The sequence below is a fragment of the Balaenoptera ricei genome, chromosome 4 (assembly GCF_028023285.1).
Source record: "Balaenoptera ricei isolate mBalRic1 chromosome 4, mBalRic1.hap2, whole genome shotgun sequence".
Lineage (NCBI taxonomy): Eukaryota > Metazoa > Chordata > Mammalia > Artiodactyla > Balaenopteridae > Balaenoptera > Balaenoptera ricei.
This window is the reverse complement of record NC_082642.1, coordinates 88,982,234-89,000,172: the sequence shown is the minus strand read 5'-3', so window position 1 is coordinate 89,000,172 and position 17,939 is coordinate 88,982,234. Positions and strand designations below refer to the sequence as shown.

General features: G+C 41.0%; 3 protein-coding genes across 13 annotated transcripts in view; 2 read left to right on the top strand and 1 right to left on the bottom strand.

Annotated features, from left to right (window-relative positions):
* SENP5 (SUMO specific peptidase 5) overlaps positions 1 to 10,588 on the top strand; it is a 44,637-nt gene extending 34,049 nt beyond the window's left edge. For 6 of the 10 annotated variants that reach the window (XM_059920834.1, XM_059920836.1, XM_059920829.1 and 3 more), the window contains 3 exons: positions 2,115 to 2,198; positions 3,678 to 3,728; positions 4,591 to 7,955. In XM_059920834.1, the coding sequence (XP_059776817.1) occupies positions 2,115 to 2,198; positions 3,678 to 3,728; positions 4,591 to 4,701 (246 nt within the window). In that variant the 3' untranslated portion in view covers positions 4,702 to 7,955. Of the gene's footprint in view, positions 1 to 1,804; positions 2,199 to 3,677; positions 3,729 to 4,590; positions 7,956 to 10,574 lie in introns of those variants that run through there. The other 4 variants (XM_059920839.1, XM_059920835.1, XM_059920833.1 and 1 more) reach the window with 3 other exon arrangements.
* The window catches only part of NCBP2 (nuclear cap binding protein subunit 2), a 30,267-nt gene extending 14,933 nt beyond the window's left edge, over positions 1 to 15,334 (bottom strand). The window contains exons 1-4 of one of the 2 annotated variants that reach the window (XM_059920842.1): positions 15,184 to 15,334; positions 13,119 to 13,300; positions 10,623 to 10,761; positions 9,954 to 10,021 (exon numbers count right to left, since the gene is read on the bottom strand). In XM_059920842.1, coding sequence (XP_059776825.1) covers positions 9,954 to 10,021; positions 10,623 to 10,761; positions 13,119 to 13,300; positions 15,184 to 15,261 — 467 coding nt within the window. In that variant the 5' untranslated portion in view covers positions 15,262 to 15,334. Of the gene's footprint in view, positions 1 to 8,378; positions 10,022 to 10,622; positions 10,762 to 13,118; positions 13,301 to 15,183 lie in introns of those variants that run through there. The other variant, XM_059920841.1, reaches the window with a different exon arrangement.
* A 108-nt stretch (positions 15,335 to 15,442) lies between these two features.
* NCBP2AS2 (NCBP2 antisense 2 (head to head)) lies at positions 15,443 to 16,236 on the top strand. Its single transcript, XM_059922098.1, has one exon. It carries the CDS (start codon positions 15,492 to 15,494, stop codon positions 15,789 to 15,791), a length of 300 nt encoding a protein of 99 aa, XP_059778081.1. The 5' UTR covers positions 15,443 to 15,491; the 3' UTR covers positions 15,792 to 16,236.
* Positions 16,237 to 17,939: the final 1,703 nt, after the last annotated feature.

The following is a 17,939-nucleotide window of genomic DNA, read 5'->3' as shown; positions in this document are numbered from 1 at the left end:
CAAAAAATGGGGACATTCTTTGAGATGAAGACTCTAAAGTATTTAAAGGAAATCTGAATAGATGGGAAGACAGGCACACTCAGTATTGGAAGGAGATTAATTCTCCCTAAACTAATATATACTAATTTCTGTCCTAATCAATTTCCCAGGAGGATTTTGAATGAAACCTGATAAGCTCATCCTAGAATTCATATTGCAAAATTCATGTGCATGAACAGCTAAAATAGTTTTGAAGTAGATCAAAACTGAAGAAAGGAATATTTGGTCTACTAGATGTCAAACCATATCACAAAGTTTTAAAAATTAAAGCTATTTTAATTATATTGGTTTAGGAATAGACAAGTGGATTGGTGGAACAGCATAGAGAATCTAGAAGTAGCTCATGTATATGTGGGAACTTAGTATATAATAAAGTTGGGGATGGACAGGCTATTCAATATATGCCATTGGGAAAATTAGCTATCTATTTGGAAAAGTAAAATACAGATTCTATTTCATACTATTTATAAGAACAAATTCCAGATGGAATAATGACCTAAATATAAAACACAAAGAGTATGGAAGGTCTTCTTATGCAGAACCAAAAAAAGCAAAAGACATAAAGGAACAGATTGATAAATTTGACCATGTCATCATTTAAAACTTCTGTCTGTCATAAAGTTAAAAGGGATAGATTTGGAGAAAATGTTTGTGACATAGATAATAGTCACTATCCAGAATATAAAAAGAACTACAAATGAATAAGAAAAAGAAGTATCTAATAGAAAGGGACAAAGGATAAAATAAGTAATTTTTAGGAAAAATGCAAATAGCCATTAAACACATGGAGAGATGCTCAGCCTCACCAGAAATATGGGAAATGCAAATTAAAACCACCTCAGGGTTCCATTTTTTGCCTATTATGTTAGGAAAAGTTTGATGGTACTAAAGTGGGTGTATGAAACAGGCATTTTCAATTTCTGGTGGAGTGTATAAATTGATACAGCCATTTGGGGAACAATTACAATTCTAAGCAATTCTAAGTGCCTTATAAATTAAAAAGACACATATCCTATTACATACCAGTTCTATTTCTTGGTATATACTACATAAAAATACTTGTATATGCACACAAGAATGGGGCATACACCAGGATGTTCATTGCAGCATTACTGATAATAGTGAAAAGTCAAAACAACCTAAATTTAGCTCTACTAACAGAATAGCTAAATACATACACTGTAGTATATTCACAATATTAAACTGACAATAGCAGTTAAAAAGAATATAGTAGATCTTTGTGTCCTAACGTGGAAAGATCTCCAAGACATACTGAGTTTGGAAAAGCAAGTTGCAGAATGATACCATATATGGAAAGAAAATATGAATCTGCAGATACGTGTATGTGTATATGTATGTATGTATATACAGACACATACTTGTATCTCTACATGTACATACATACTTCTGCTCCACCTTCAGGGGGTTAATTTAATTCATGTAACCTCTGACCACCCTTAGAAAAGATAGGCAGAGAAAGATACACAAAGAGGTGGAGGGCATAAGGGAAAATTAGGAACTCCAGTAGGCTTCATCTTGGTAGAGATTTCAGCAGTGGACTTGACTGTATTTAGTATCCAGGATGGGTTTTAAGTATCACTTTCTAGAAGTTGAATGATACTTTTACCTGCAGCCCTCAAAAACATGGAGTATATCTAAGGCTAGAATGTTTAAATTTCATTTCAGTTATTAATGATTTCTGCCATGGGTTCCTTCCCTTTGTTGAGCATTGGCAGTAATTAAGCCTTTCTTTTTGTTTTGCCAGTATTTATTTAAGTTTCAAATTCAGCAAGTTGACTTACTCCTGGAAAAGGCTGACCATCTCATAAAAAGATCTAATTAAAGCATATACCAGTGTCCACAGTCTAAGTGCATACAGTACAGAAGGTCTGAGTCCTTCACTCTATAAAGTGAAAAAGGTCTGAAATCAAGTTCCAGCTTTAAACTCTTTAATGCATACTCTGCCCAGTGGTGGGGCCACAGCCTCCTCCTTTGCTTCTGTCTGCTGCGGGCAGGTTCCATTTTTCACCAACTGATGGAACACAGCATCTGTGTTGTGGTTTCTTTTTAACCAGAATATAAGAAAGTATTTGCTGACTGAAGCCAGAGAAAAAAATAGACCTGAATTTCTTCAGGGTTGGCAGACTGCTGTTACCAAGGTAAGTAAGTGATAAAAATGAAAACCCAGGCATGTCAAGGGGCTGGAATTGTCTAAGGGGGTGGGTGTCTTTAAAAGCACATGAAGACTGATCATGAAGATACCAACAGAGAGCCTAGAGGCTGCAGGGAGGCAGCTCAGAGTAAACCTCAGTTCAGTATTCATCACCTGGCTGCCCAATTTCCCACTGCCTGCTGGGGCAAATAAATTCAGTCATTTCATCCCGGGGGCAGCTGCTAATGATATAGTTGCTCTGTTGAAAAAAAGGAAAAATTTTTTTTGGTGGCACCTGCCTCTTGCCTCATGGCTCTTATTTCCAGATGACTCATGTAGACCCAGAGAAATACTGAAATGACTATTTGGATTCACTAAGGGAGCAAGTGCACTGGGCTGCTTTCCAGGCATTTGGGGAAGACAAGTGGCCTGAGTGCTTCAGTCTGAACAGTCTAGAAGCAGCACTATGTTTGGCCATAGACATAAAAGCTGTGTGAGGGGCAGAGTGAGCAGGCGTAGCCTCTTAACCCTGTCACAAGTATCAGTGTCTTCCGTTTTATGGGCACTGCTTTGTTTTCATAGTGTTTTTGTATGTATGATCTTATTTGATCCTTACAGTCTGTGAGGTAGGCAGGTCATTTAGGGATAAGAAGCTCTTTATTATAGATGAGAAAACTGAATCCTAGGTGTGAGCTTCCCCAAAGGCCATCAAAACTATTGACAGAGTGAAGTCTTTGATCTCAGGTCTATCCGGATCAAAGACACTGTTAAAAAGGCAGGGTCTTGAAATAAACCTTTAACCCAAACCCAAAGGGACAAGGCTTATTTGTTTATCCTTGAGCTGTACTAAATGCTAACTTCTAAACTTATGTTTTGTGTTTTCAATAACCTAGTATATTAGTTCAAACCAGAACTGAACTTGTGAATATTCTGAATTTACCCAGTAGTATATCCAGGTATTCTAAATTTAATCAGGATCTTTCATATTCCAACACTTTAGGCAGAATACAGTAACCAGTTCTTTGGAAAACATACTGCTTACCTTTACCATGTCTTTAAAAGAATAGGACAGAGTTGTGAAATACGAGATGAAAAGGGAAGACTGCCAAGCAGCATTGTTACTAAGTATTCAGAGTCCAGGCCGCGCGCTGGCACTGCGTTCTCTGATCCACAATTCCATTTGATTCCATTGTCAGTGAATTGACAGCAAAACTAATTATCCAAAGGGAAGTTTTAAAATAGGATTTTATTTGATTTCCCACTTCTCATATTTAGGCAAAACGTTCTAAGTTGTGGTTGATTGATAGCTCTTTTCATGGCCAGATGCCTCCATAAACTCAAACACTTTGAATACCAGAGGTACACACCAGCTGTCTTGGATACAGACAAGTTTCCTGTCTTGCTCATTTTTCCATAAAAACAGCTTTTCTTACCTGAAGAGGAATACTTGGTTTTATTTTAATGATCGTTTTGTTTTTCCCCTTAGTGTATTCCACAACAGAAAAATGACAGTGACTGTGGAGTATTTGTGCTCCAGGTAAAGAAAGTTTTTTCAGTATTTACAATTTATAAATTTATTGGGTTTAGGGAGGAGAAGTGGGATCCCTCTGATGTATACAGGTACTAGGTACAGATAACAGAACACTTTTCCTCCCAACCCTCCTTTGTTGTTGGGAAGCAGTAGTTTCTGCATTTTCATATATTATCATTAGGAAGAACCACCTTCTAAGGCTGAGGATGAATAATTAGTATCATCCATGTCTTATCAGAGGCTATTGGTAAGCCACATTGGAGACTGACGTGAATTTGTCTGTTTCATAGACCCTTGGCATTGGTGGTATTAACTATATTTTTCTAACCGTTGGCAGGTGGTCTTTAACCACAGAGTAAAAACTAATTAGATTTTAAATAAGGGCCACATTTAAACACTGCTTTCTCATGCTGTAGATCTTAGGTCTCAAAGGGCTATTGAAAAAGTTGTTATACATTACATTTATGAAGGAAATTATATAATCCATGAATTTAGAGATTTCCAAAGATCTTGGAAGATGGGCTCACTCATATGACTCAACATTTGTAAACAAATTCAAGTTCTCACTTAAAGGCCATGTTAGGTCTGGCTGCATTCTCAGCAGGTCTCACCTTGAGAAGAATTGGAGCCCCTTCATCGGTTTTGCTTTTCACAGTATTGAGTGCGGAGGGAGGGAGAATCCCAAGACATATACTTGCCTGGAAAATTGACTATAATTTGGAGGTAAATGTTTTAAAACAGTTTTACAAGTTTAAACAAACTTTAACATTTGCCTTAGACCCTATTCTATTAGGTCTGCATCTAGTAAAATACATTAGGCTGGTACATAACTCCACGTGCCACTTAAGTGTTTCTGGGACCTTTGCAGTACTGCAAGTGCCTCGCCTTAGAGCAGCCTTTCCAGTTTTCCCAAGAAGACATGCCCCGAGTGCGGAAGAGGATTTACAAGGAGCTGTGTGAGTGCCGGCTCATGGACTGAAACTCAGCAGGGACTCTGGGAAGTCTGACCAAGTTGGAGCAGATGGTTTGTTACTTGAATCTCCAAACTTATTTGAATTTTTACAGATATTTCAGATCAGTGGTGTTGGGCCACTGTTGTTACCTCAAATTTATTTTCTGCCCTTACTCATTTCCCTAGTTACCATGTACTATTTTTTAATGTTCAGTTTGGTTTCATTTTTAATTTTATGGGTTCTGTGTGTGTGTGTCCCCCCATATTTAATATTTATTATCCAAACGCATGCATATAGACAGAGCATGCAGTGCAGAGTATTAAAAAAAAAAAAAAAAAAGCCTAGTAGATTTGGTGCAGCTTTTGAAACTTAGTTAGATGTGAACTGAATACAGGTTTAAATTTTAATTCCAGAACCTAAAAATGCAGGATGTTTTTGATACAACGCAACTCTGAGAATAGTAGATGTTCCCTGGGGCATAAAGGGTAGCTAGAAGGGGTTTCCGACAAAGCCAGTCCTGCTTTATTTTTACCAGCAGCACCTTTCACTGACTTCCCTCTCCAAGTGAGTCACATTCCTTTTGAAGGGTGAAAAGGAAGTGGCCATAAACTGACTGATTTGTTCTATTTATGGAGGCACACTTGTAAGCACAGTGCCTGCTTTGGAAGAGTTGATTAAGGTATGAGAAAAAGACAGTGACCTTGAGGGTCCGTTTATCTTCACACATGAGAGATTTCAATCTTGGTTTTAAGAAGCATTTATAGTAAATGCTTTAATCTTACAAAGGCTTTTACTGGAACACTGATTCCCTGGACTTTTCAGGTTTTGACCCATTAAAAAATTAGTTATCTGTCAAAACTAGTGGTCAAACAAATGAGAATTCAGCCTTTCTAAGAGTAATTGTTTCCCATATGGAAGAAATTAAGATTTGCGAAATACCTTTCTATTTCAAGGGTATTTAAAATATAAACATTCAAAACCGAAGACTGACTTCAGGTATTTTGCACGTGGGTGGGGAGGAGAGAACAGGAAAGGTATTAAGGGAGACTTGAAACTGTGGGAGTACAGCAAATGTTATGAGTTTTTTCCCTCTTATTTCTCTAGTGATCTCAGCAGCATGCAGGGCTCATCTGCCTCTGCTTGACCAACCCTGAGACTCCAGCACAGGAGTCCTTTTTTTTGCTTCCATGAACCTCATCTTCTGGGGGAAGGCAGAAGTGGCCCTGTCCTGATTATTACCCTTGGCTGCATTAGGATTAAAGTAATGGATCTTGCATCTTTAATCTAACAAAGTTTTGTGATATTGGAAAGGAAAGGAAATAAGGAAAGATGCATGTTAAACTACATCTTTTCTGAACTGGGGGAGGAAAAACAACAAATGTGTATATAAGAAATTCAGAAGCGTGTACAGAAAAATACCAAGTAAATGGCAGAAGATGCTTCGGTTTATGCCTCGTTAGGTGTGAGGTGTTGAAAATAAAAAGCTAAAATGTGCAGTTTAACTTGGCCATAAGGTAGGGCTGACTGCCAGCAGTTGAGGGTGGAGTCAGAACATGTTTACATGCAGGGTTCCCATCCCCAGACATTCCAAGCACCAACACCAATGTTTACATTGTAAACAGCCCCAGCACTTTCCTAGTCCCTCAGACTCAAACTCCTTAGTATAAAACCAGGTCAGTATTTCTTATTGTGCTTCAAGTCATTAAAAAGACTGATATTAGAGGCACTTTGTGCTGCTACAGGTAGGGTTGTATCAGCATTAGGAAAGGTGACAAAATGGGTTGTGTGTCTTCTTGAGGTTTTCAGGCATAATTATACAAACATGAGATTTTTCAAATCTGTATGTAAGACATTTGCCTGTTTTTTTTTTTTTTTTTTTTTTTTTGGTAATGGGTAACTATTGATTAAAAATGTCTTATACTTTAGAGCTCCGTATCTCGTATCTCACTCTCTGACAGAACCAGGCATACAGAAGAGACAGAATTGTGTTCTGGCCAAAATCTTAATGCCCGAAGTTTCAGATGCCATTTCTTCCAGTCTGAGAAATGGTCATGCTCTTAACAGGGAGGCAGAGAGAACCTAAGGTGAGCTGTCCCAAGTCCAGGGTGCCTTTCATGTCCAGTTTAGTAGGGCACCTTGAGGTACATCGTCCAGCATGCCTTAGCTTAAATGTCAAATATTTTAAGTTTGGTTAAAATGTTTCTCTGTTGTTCACGAAACTTGCTTCAGCACACGTAGGCGCTTTCCCCCATCTTGTGATTAGGTGCAAACCTCTATTTAGCCCAAGCCCGACGTTTAGAATGGCCTTTATCCTGATGTTTGCAATAATGGCTTCCTTGCAACAGAAATTTTGGAAATACAGTCTGGGCTGTTGGTAGAAGAGACAGGCATTGTTTTACTCTCACTAGCTTGGCACTGAGTTGTTTGGGTGCCCTCAAGGTGGGCAGACCTTATGCTTTTGGGGTTGAGGGCAGGCCTTATACAAACTAAAAGCTGCTTATGATGTGCCTTCAACAAGCTGCTCAGTCCTCTCCATCAGCAAATTTACCAGTCTGTAGTTGCTTTTATCCTTTTGTTAAATCTATAGCAATGAATGTAGATTTAGTTCAACTTTTAGTTAAGTTCTCTCAAGAATCATAGAGAACCAACCTTCTCTTAAGGAAGGGATGCACTTAAGGAAGGGAGAAGCAGCAGTTGCTGCCAGTAATCCCCAAATCATTTTTTTTGGCTTTGCATTTTATTTTCTACTTATCATTGAATATGATTAACATTGGTCACCTTGAATTATAGTTGGAACAAAATAACAGACCTAACTGGGACACAGCCAGCACTAGCCTAAGTTGAGCTGCCCCTTTTCTCTGCAGTTGTGGTATACTACTTCCCTGGGTTAGAAGGAATAATTGGGAGCTCTGGGTGAATCAGACTCTTCAGGCGAGAACCAGTGTGTTAATAGTGTGAATGAGATATCCTGATTACCTGCTCTGCTTAATTGTTATGCAACTGAACTAATCAGCAGGTGTAAAGCACATACTTTGTTATGTGCTAGGGTCTGCCTCCTGGTCTGTAGATAATTAAGAAGACCTAGGGAATGCCATCAGAAGTGCTAATTGTATTTGGGTGTTAACAAAAGCAGGTCTAGACAAGCTGTCCACTTAAATGGTACCTTTTGGTTAGAAAAAAATTATTTAAAGAAAGAAAGATAGATTGTGATCATGTAAAAATTACTCAAACCTTCTAGCAAAAATATTTTTTTGGAAAATAAACTAAATGCCTTTATAAATGTGTGTTCTCTTGTGTGGGATAAAATGTACTGTTTGGTGAGTAATTTTTCCCAGTGACATACCAGTCACGACAAGGCTCATCTATTAACAGTGACCAGTGTGGGCTCTAAGCAGCCCACCCTGTCCAGTAGTAGCATTTTTTGCAACGATGGAAATGTTCTGTATTTGCATCCTACAAATTCCATTATCTATTAACCACGGGTGGCTATTGAGCATCTGAAATGTAGCTAATGTGACTGACGATGAGGAAATGAGTGTTTTAATTTAGTTAATTAGCTACATGTGGCTAGTGGCTACCATATTAGTAAGTCAAATTAAAATGGACATGCAAATTCTGCATACTATTCATAGATTCCCCCAGAATGTATTCCAGAGTAAAGAGCGCTTCAATGTCATTATCGGTGAGGAAACACAGACAATAATAAGTTGGTCCAATTTTATTGAAATCTGTTACAGAAGACAATTCAAATAGGAACCACTGTGGTTTTAACGCCTATAGAAATCTGAGTTACGTTTTACTGCAAAATATAAAATACATTAATTCAAACTACAGTGTAAAAAGACTTTAATAATGAATTGTATGTATGTCCTCAATAAATTAATTAGATATTTGCAAATGTCTTCCTAAATACAACTAATTTAGAGAGATCTTTTAAAGTTCAAATAGCCGGTTTAAATTTGAGAAAACGTACACTTACTGTAACATGAAAGATGTTCAATTGAGATACTTCAGCCCCAACTTCACAAACTACTGGAAATTAGGAGATACTTTGTTGCTAGATGAAAAAATATCACTTACATCAGGGAAAATTATTAGACGACTACCAGTTTAAAATGAGCAATAGGTCACATGATATTAGAGAAATTCTCTCTTGCCTTACAAATGCAAAATAAATCCTCCAGACTCCCTTCTCTGTAGAGACCATCAGCTCACTATCCAGGCTCTGAAACTCAGCACAGTTAGTTAGTTGGGAAAAAACAAGACAGACTTCAGTATGAGAAGGAGCCAAAACATTTCCCGAGGGAAGTATTTCTGATTTTTTTGTTAAGCATTCTCTCTTGATCTTAAAGCTCTTTTTTTAAAAACAAAACAAACAACCCCACTCAATTCCCAAGATCAGTTTGAAAATGAAAAAAATAGATCTGCTGGCTCTCACAGCAACCTTCATCATGTCAAGGCACTGGTTTAACGCACATCATCTCCTGATATTTCCTCCCCATTTCCTACTGACAGCGTCCCCCCTTGCCCTTAGAGTAGTTGAGGTTCCCTGTAATACAGACCCTTGGTTTTTTTAGCGTTAGCTAAAACACGTATTTTGAAAAATGTGTTTAGTAAATACCCTTCAAGTCCTGACCTAATTTCCTGATATATAAAGCACATAAGAAGTGGTGTCCCCTGCGACTGTCTAAGGCTTACCAACTATTTAGGAAGTTCCCTTGACTCTTAAGTTTGCCTTCAGAGATTAAAATTCAACATAGAAAAAAATTCAGTTATCAAAATCTATTCCTAATTTAGAGTAAAGCTACATTACATAGCAAAACTCCACTTATTAAACTTTATCTCATGCAAACTTAAAATTTAAAAAATAGTAATTCCAGGCCCCATGGGATGACCATGAACCTACTTAGATGCAAACATGGTAAACACTTAAAAATTTTTTTTCCAATCTTCCTAAAAGAAGTGTGTTTTGGCTGATAGAGCAACATTACACATGAAGTCTGTTGCTAAGGAACACAATTTTTGACCCGATAACAGAAATCATTGTGGTAATCTGACACACAACCAAGATGCTAAGACTATAGAATTAAAGGCATTCTTCTGGATTCTGTCCTTTAATAATTTTTTAAGTGGAAAACCATGAAGAGCCTTCCAGCTCAGTAGAGACATATTAAATAAAGCTTGGTAAAAATAGGCAGGTTCGCAGACCTTGGGAACGCACATCAAATTCAACAGGCCAAAGGAGTGAGTTTTTCATGATGGGGCTCTCACCACTCACTGGTTTTGGGCCAGTTTTCCATAACCTCCTCTCCCAGCATCGTAGTCCTGACGATACTCATCTCGTACCTTAATTGAAAAGAACGTGTTACAGTATAGAGAAGATTAGTGTAACAAACGTGCTTCCTAAAATGTGTCAAATAACTAAGTCTTTTCAGATGTCATGATGTGAACATTTCAAGCAGAACAGAACATAATTTTAAGCAACTGATAATATAGCTCAACTGCCCTGCAAAATTAAGACTACCTAATGGTGTTTTACCAAACACCAGGTTCATACTCAGCATTCAACGATAGCACGTTGCAAAGAATAAACTATTTTAAAATAAAAATGTAAGTCATTTTGGTGCGTTTTGCTTTTTGTTTAACACTCTTGGCAGGTGAAGAACATTTAGCCCCTAGCAGAAGTCCAATAATGGTTGCTTGCGATGTAGAGAATATACTATTTAATGGTTTTTAAAAATAATTTACCATCGCTTCTCGGCCTTTTGGCTAAGATCAAGTGTAAAAATAATTTACCAACCCCAATGGGTGGTTTTCAGATTCACTTCAAGCCAAGGTTATAGGCACAAAGTTATTTTCAAAAGAGCAAATACAAATTGACAAAACACTTGTCATTTAGGACTGGAATCCCACACAAAGGCTGAACCCAGAGAACCTTTCTGCATACCTGGCCCCCAGAACGCCCACGGCCATACTGCCTGCCCTCCTTAAAGCCTGCGTCCCAGTCTGTGCGAATGATCCGGTCATCCAGACGAGTTCCATTTATGTACCGCATGGCATTTTCTGCATCTGCTCTTGAATAGTATCTTAATTATAATTATTAAGGAATTAGCATTTCTCCAGATATTTTTGTAAACAGAGAAAGCAACATCTAAATGAAGCTGAGTTAAGAAGAAGTACAAAAACTAATCCAACCAGATGGAGTTCAAAGACAATCATTTGGCTTGCACAGGCCTGTTTGAGGTTGGTCCAGAAGCAGTCAAAAATGACACTTATCCATGGCTACACCGATGATTTTTTGGATAATCCTGTTAAGTATCTGGTTCCACTGTCTCCATATTTTGGTTTGCAAAATATAAAATATGTTCAGTGCAGGTTTTAACCACGAACTGTTATCCAAGAAAACAATAGCATCTTTGGGTTCCCTGAAATATGAAGCTGTATATTCAAGAACCTTAAAAAGAGGTCACGGTACATATGAATTGCCACTGCATTTCATTATAAGGAAACACTCAAAATATCACTCACATTAGTAGTTTCAAACCAGATCTACTAAATCTATCTTCGGGGTGCTATTAAAAAAAAAAATCTTTGTAAGTAATTATGATTATTAGCTGGGTTTAGGAAATACTGATCTGGACTTTTTCCCCTTGTCTTTAATTACACAGGGAAACACTGAAATTCCAGTGTCAGCATCTACACAATGCCTAGCACACTGTGGGCATTCAATAATTTTTTGTTGAATGAAATGAATGCTAAAGGGCAAACTGAGGAAAAAAACACTAACAATGAACGGTAGCCTTTCTTTCAGGTATTTGCCGTCATGACTGTTGATCTCTGACCTTCAAGGCAGATGCAAAAACACTCCAGTTCTTAGAGACTGGTTATTATCTAGTATTTTCTTTGCCTTTTCTGTCCCCTGTGAACTATTTTACACTATTGCCACCAGAGGCAAAAGTAAAACCTGGGCACTCGTCCCTCGTATCTGAAGGAAGAGTGGAAGAAGCTTGCAGAATCCAGAAATCAGATACCAAAATCAAAAGTGGGGAATAGGTTCAAAAGTGGGGCTTCTGGGACTTCCCTGGTGGCGCAATGGTTAAGAATCCGCCTGCCAATGCAGGGGACACGGGTTCAATCCCTAGTCCAAGATGATCCCACGTGCCGCAGAGCAACTAAGCCCATGTGCCACAACTACTGAGCCTGCACCCTAGAGCCCGCGAGCCACAACTACTGAATCCCATGCACCAAGAGCCCGTTCTCCACAACAAGAGAAGCCACTATGTGGGAAAAAGACCTGTTAACAGAAAGGCATTTAATCCCAGGCAAATAAAAATAAAATGATAGGGATCTGAACTGTCTGGAGGAACTAGGGCATTGTCTTTAACATTAACAAGCCAAATAAAATCCCTTTTCATTCTAGCATTTGAGAAATCCACATGTCCCAAAGGCAAGGCAGCAACTTAAGAACTTCTGCCTGGGGACTTCCCTGATGGTCCAGTGCTTAAGACTCTGCACTCCGAGTGCAGGGGGCCCGGGTTAGATCCCTGGTCAGGGAACTAGAGCGGCAACAAAGATCATGTGCTGCAACTAAGACCCGGCGCAGCCAAATTAATTAATTAATTTAAAAAAAAAAAAAGTAGTTCTGCCTAGATCCACATAGTCAGTCTTTTTTCCCCTAATTATAATCAGAAACCCAGGGATCACCAGAAACTGAAGGAAATTTTACAGCATAAATGCAACCAAAAGAAACAATTCAGGGCACAGAAAAGAAAATTCAAAAGACACGGTAGATCAGGTCTGGAAAATTTCTCAAACAAAATGACCGAAAAATATTAGTTAAAAAACGAAACATCAAAGGATAAATCCAGAAGGTCCAATATTTGGAGAGTTCCCAGGGAGAGAATAAATGGTCACAAGTAAATATAGCTTTGGTTTTGACCTATAAAATCAAGCTATATACATCTACATAATGAAATACTATATAGTTGTTTTAAAAAGAGGTAGACCTACATATGCTAACATGAAGCAATTTCTAAGATAGGTGAAAAAAAAAAATGGGTGCATGCAGTACGCTACCACACATCCATAGGATTACTTCTGGAAAGACCCACGAGATTCATAACTGATTGTCTCTGGACTTAGAATGGTATAGGGCTTTTATTTTCACTACGCTCTTTGGACTTTTTGAAACACCATAAGCATATACATTTTCAAATATTATTTTTCTTAACTATGAAAAAAGAATGGATTTCAGAAAGAATGTTAATGTTACTAGCTTTCCCAGTGTAAGAGTACAGGCACATTGGACAGAAGGAAGGAGAGGCAGAGGTAAGTGTAGGGATGCTAATCAACGAATATCCTCACTCATCTTGTAAAACAGGGTACCAGCCACTCTCGGCCCCACCTCTGGCCAATAGCTACATCAAACACACAGGAAGGATACTCCACAAAGCAGAACCCACATGCTGTTTTCTTCATTTTATCCAGGCCCATGATGATTTTCTTTATGTCACCACTTTTGCTGAAGAGTTCATAGATTTGTTCTTCAGTTGTATAAAAGGAAAGATTTCCAACATACAATGTACAGCTTTTCTTCAGTAATTTTTCCTGTTCTTCATTGTCACCCTAGAATTTCCAAGAGCAAAGTGAAAAAAGAAAGGCATAAAACAATGTGAAGTGTATGCTCCAAGTTATATTTTTTAAAAGTATGAATATACATGGATACCACACACAAGAAACAGGTAATATGTCTGCCTCTAGGGAGAATCAAGGGACTGCAAGTCAGATCTCCATGTATGGAAGTCTCATTTAATTCTCAGAGCTGAATGAAGTAGGTCCTAATTTATTATCCTCATTCTACCTGAGGGAAGACAGTTAAGTAGCTTGTCCAGGGTCACACATCTAATCAGTAGTTGTAGCTGGAATCCAAACCTAGTCTTATCCCCAATCCCATACTTCCTTAAAAGTTCACAGGACAAGAGTCATTTTAACGATACATTAAAAATAGGTTTTTCAGGACTCTGGAATGAGACATTAAATAAAGTAGATTCACTTTATTACTGCTGTTACTGATTTGTTAACATAATGGTCAAGAAGCATTTTCCTTTTTCCTTCTTCTTTTCTCACATATGTAAGTCATGTCCCACCAAACAGCCTACAGTTTAGGACAACTGGTATAAGTACTTATTTAAGGTATGATAATAATGTGGATCCCATTCAGGAAACACTGTAGAAATTCTACAAGACAGTATCTTACTACTATCTAAATGAAGCTATAGGCTTTAGACTGCAGAGATAAACAACAGCAAAAGTTGAATCCTTTCACTGTTTTAATCTTGCAGGATGCTTGAAATTCATGATGGTTATGATGTGGAACTTTCTATAGTAATGAGACCTGTAAAAGTGATAGAATGAAAAATCATGCCTGGGATACAGTAAGCATTTAAAAACAGTAGACTGAGTGAAAATCTAAGATCTTTCTCAATTTGACCTCAAATTTCCATTTCCCTACCCTACTAATGCATTTTAAACATTCTCCACACCTACCTTCTTCTGTATGTGACCCCTCCCTTCCCCGTCACAGGGAATTTTCTGAATCCTCACAGCCCCTCCCTTTCCACTCATCATTTCTGCCTAGATTATGATTACTTACCTCCATTGTAAATCTGTACATTTACAGTCTTTCCATTTACAATCCCATAATCCCTAGAGGATTATGAAGTCTTAGGGTGTGGAAACTGTCTTCCCTCTCTAAGGTTTAGCAGAAGGCTTCAGCAACAGCACTCAATACAAATTTACTAAACAACCACTAGTTAATGAGTGTCACCTCCACCCCATCCCCGCCTTTGCTAATACTGAAGAGCCCACCTTTAATATCTGCAGCCTCCCCCTTTTCCACAGAATCTGCTATGACTTAGGCCAAACGAAAATTTCCCTCTTCTGAAACCCAGCAGTTCTCCGATCTTGACATCCAGACCCTTAACATGCTGGTCCCCCTCCACACTCCAAGGGCTCCCTAAAGGTACAACTTATGGAGGGCCGTTTAACTAGCCCAAGGAAAGGACGTGAAACGCCAAAGCGCAGTTTGGCTGATGTAACTGAAATTTTTTAAATAATTAAAAGCCCCGGTATCTGGGTCAGGATGGCGCCTCCACATGCTCCACGTGTCAAAAAGACACCGCTTCCCCTCATCACAAAGTCACCTTCCCGCGGCACCGTTCGGGAAAACGTGAGACGCCACTACTACTGCCGCCCGTCTGCACTGCCCCGGGGATCAGGGAGCGGCTGCTAGGGAATGTGAGAGCGAGCCTCAAATTCCCTGCCTACGAGAGAAGAGGATTCAGTGATATCCAAACGCCCCTTCAGCATCCATTCCTCAGCAGGCACCGAGGCTTCCCTTCGCGTTTCGGGATACCAGGGAATGGGAGACGACACAATGAGACAAGAGCAAACCAATTCTCAGCCTTCTGGCCCGGGGCCTCCCCTTCTCGCTGCCCCGCTTGCCTCACCCGGAAGTGCTGGTCCCGGTACTGGCTCAGCTCGACGTAGGAGTCGCTGCGCAGCGCCTTCAGGAGGCCACCCGACATAGTGCACAGATTTCAGCCGACGACACCGCCACTGCGAGAATAACGAAGCCGCCCCGGCGGAAGCGGAACCGGAAACGCTCGGAGGCTGCTGCGGAAACTCGAAATCCCGTGCTCCAATCCCAGCACGGCAGTGTCGTCACCCGGCGGCGCCGGCGCAGACGTGGTCCGTAGTCAGGCGTCGCCGATCAGAAGCGAGAGCAGCGTGCTCGAGGTTCCGGGACGCTCCGAGGATGGTTCTACGACGGCTGCTGGCCGCCCTGTTGCACAGCCCGCGGCTGGTGGAGCGTCTCTCTGAGTCGCGGCCCATCCGGCGTGCGGCGCAGCTCACCGCCTTTGCACTGCTGCAGGCCCAGCTACACGGGCAGGACGCGGCCCGGCGCCTGCGAGCCCTCGCGGCAGGGGCCGCGGGCTCTCTGGGCCGCCGCAGTGCCCGCTTCAGAGACACCTTCATTCAGGAGCTACGCCGCAGCCTCCGGGAACGCCCGCGGCCACCACCAGGTAGCCAGAAGGGCCCGGGAGCAAACCCCTAAACCCAGGCCAGGCCGAGTCGAGGTCGCCTGCTTTCCCTTCTGGGCTCGACACCGGCCTCGGCGGTAAGAAGTCATCCCGGACACTGCTCACGGCTTGGAATCCTGACTCAGATGGTCCGCCTACAGAGGTCCCGCTCATCAGAGAGCCCAGGCCAAACCGACACCCCTGGTGAAGGAAGACCTGTGATCGGACGGGACACGGCGTATGAGGAAAGCCCCCGAAGCCTGACAGAAGTAAAGATAGGCTGGGCCCTGCTACACCGCGCGGGCAGAGAGCCATGGACCAAAGTACAACCGGAAAGAGGGTCTGCCCTCTGAAATGGGACTAAAACTAGTGATGGATGCTGCACTGATATAGCAGGACACTACTTCCAGGGGAGATCCTGGATGAAAAGACAATCCTGCAGTTGCCAAAATCCTCTGATTAAATGTGTGAGCTGAGTAATGGGTATTGTTACCGGACAAGGTTCTTTTGCCCCATGCGTAGCAAGCCAAACGCTGAGATGCAGAGGTTTGCAGCAAAGAGAGGGTTAACTCTCAAGGCAGCCAAGGGAGGAGGAGAACTAGTCTCAGATCTGTCTTCCCCAAGGCAAGGGGCTTCGGGTATTTTGGGGATAAGGGATAAAGAATAAAGAAGGAGGGCGGCCTGAGACGTGGGGAGCGTGGGGAAAGGTGATTGGAGAAAGGTGTGGTAATTGTAGTTCTGCACAGGTGTAACTAAGCCACATGCATCTACAGCTTGAAAAATGGAGGCTCTTAGCACCATCTGCCTCTGCCGGTGGAGTTTTCGGCCCTGTGATGTCAAAAGGTCAGGAGCATGCCCAGAGCTTGAACTAGACACAGCCAACTGCAAATTCCTGGAAAACAACTCCATCAAACATCTTATTGTTTAGGATGTGTGCTGCTTGGAGGCCTTGTGAGTCTTAAAATGACCTTGATTAGCGAAGGCAGGTGAAATGGACTGACTCATTACCCATGGTTTCAGTGTGTGCGCCATACTTCTCTGGCAAGGTGGATTAGGATTCCTGGGGACTTGTAGGCCCATCGTAATACTAGTTAGCACATATTGAGTACTTACTCTGTACTGGGCACTTGCTAATTGCACTCTGTGTGGGTTATCTCACTCCTTACGACAACTTTCACATGAGGAAGTGTAAGGCTACTTCTTAAGTTGCCCAAGGCCTTACAGAGTGGAATGTGAATACAGGTGTTTGTCTCCAGGGCCCAAGTCCCTAATCACATTTCCCCTGCAGCATTTACCCTGACCTTCAATGCCTACCTTCCCTGCCACCAAGCACCATCATCACTGGGCGTTAGGACAACTGCCTACCATGGAACAAGCTACCTGGATTCCTTGTTCCTATTTTAGAGGGTCTGGGATACACTCTAAAGACTATGCTCCAGCTAACAGACCCATGATTCGGAAATCCATTGTATGCATTGATTGTCTCTAATCAGGCTACACAATTCATCATGCAATCTAGAAAGCTCGAAGCCCAAGAAGCTTTTAGGCTGGTGACCAGTTTATACTCTGGCATTCTGATAGTCACAGAGGGAGCTGGATAGGGTGGAGAAGCAAAAGCAGCCTATCCTCCACTTTCCTAATGGTCATAGTTCTGATTTGGCATTCCATCCTCCAGTCTTCCCATCAGAGGGGCTTCTATTTAATCCTCTCTGAGGCCAGCGTCCCACTCTCCTAATGACAGAGTTCTAATTTGGCATCCTACCCTCCTGTCCTCCCTCTCCCAGACCAGAGGCAACTCACTGGACTCTCCTTTGACCTTGGCAGTGAGGAGCCAGAGGAACTTGTTCATTCTACAGCCTTGTTTGCCTCATTGGTTTCAATCCCACTCCTTGGTCTCTGAATCTGAACATCAGAGCAGCAGAATGTTAGTAGTCCCCAGCCCAATCCCTTACCCTCAACATAAACAAGCACACTCACAGTTGGGTCTTTTTCTAGACTAGCAGAGACAGAAAGAAGCAGTGCAGGAAGCAATGAAGCTTCTAGACAAGCTGGCCATTTAGTAAGAAAGGAAGGAAAGCAAGAAATGAAGGCAGTTTATTTTTTGTGGAAGAAGTGTGCAGGAACTAAGTAAGTTCCCTCTGTTTTTGTAAAAGGAGTCTGAGAGCAGAGAGAGAGAACTGGGT

Bases quoted from the DNA above. Each gene is read 5' to 3' on its own strand.
- NCBP2AS2 (XM_059922098.1), top strand. From the start codon at position 15,492: ATGGTTCTACGACGGCTGCTGGCCGCCCTGTTGCACAGCCCGCGGCTG.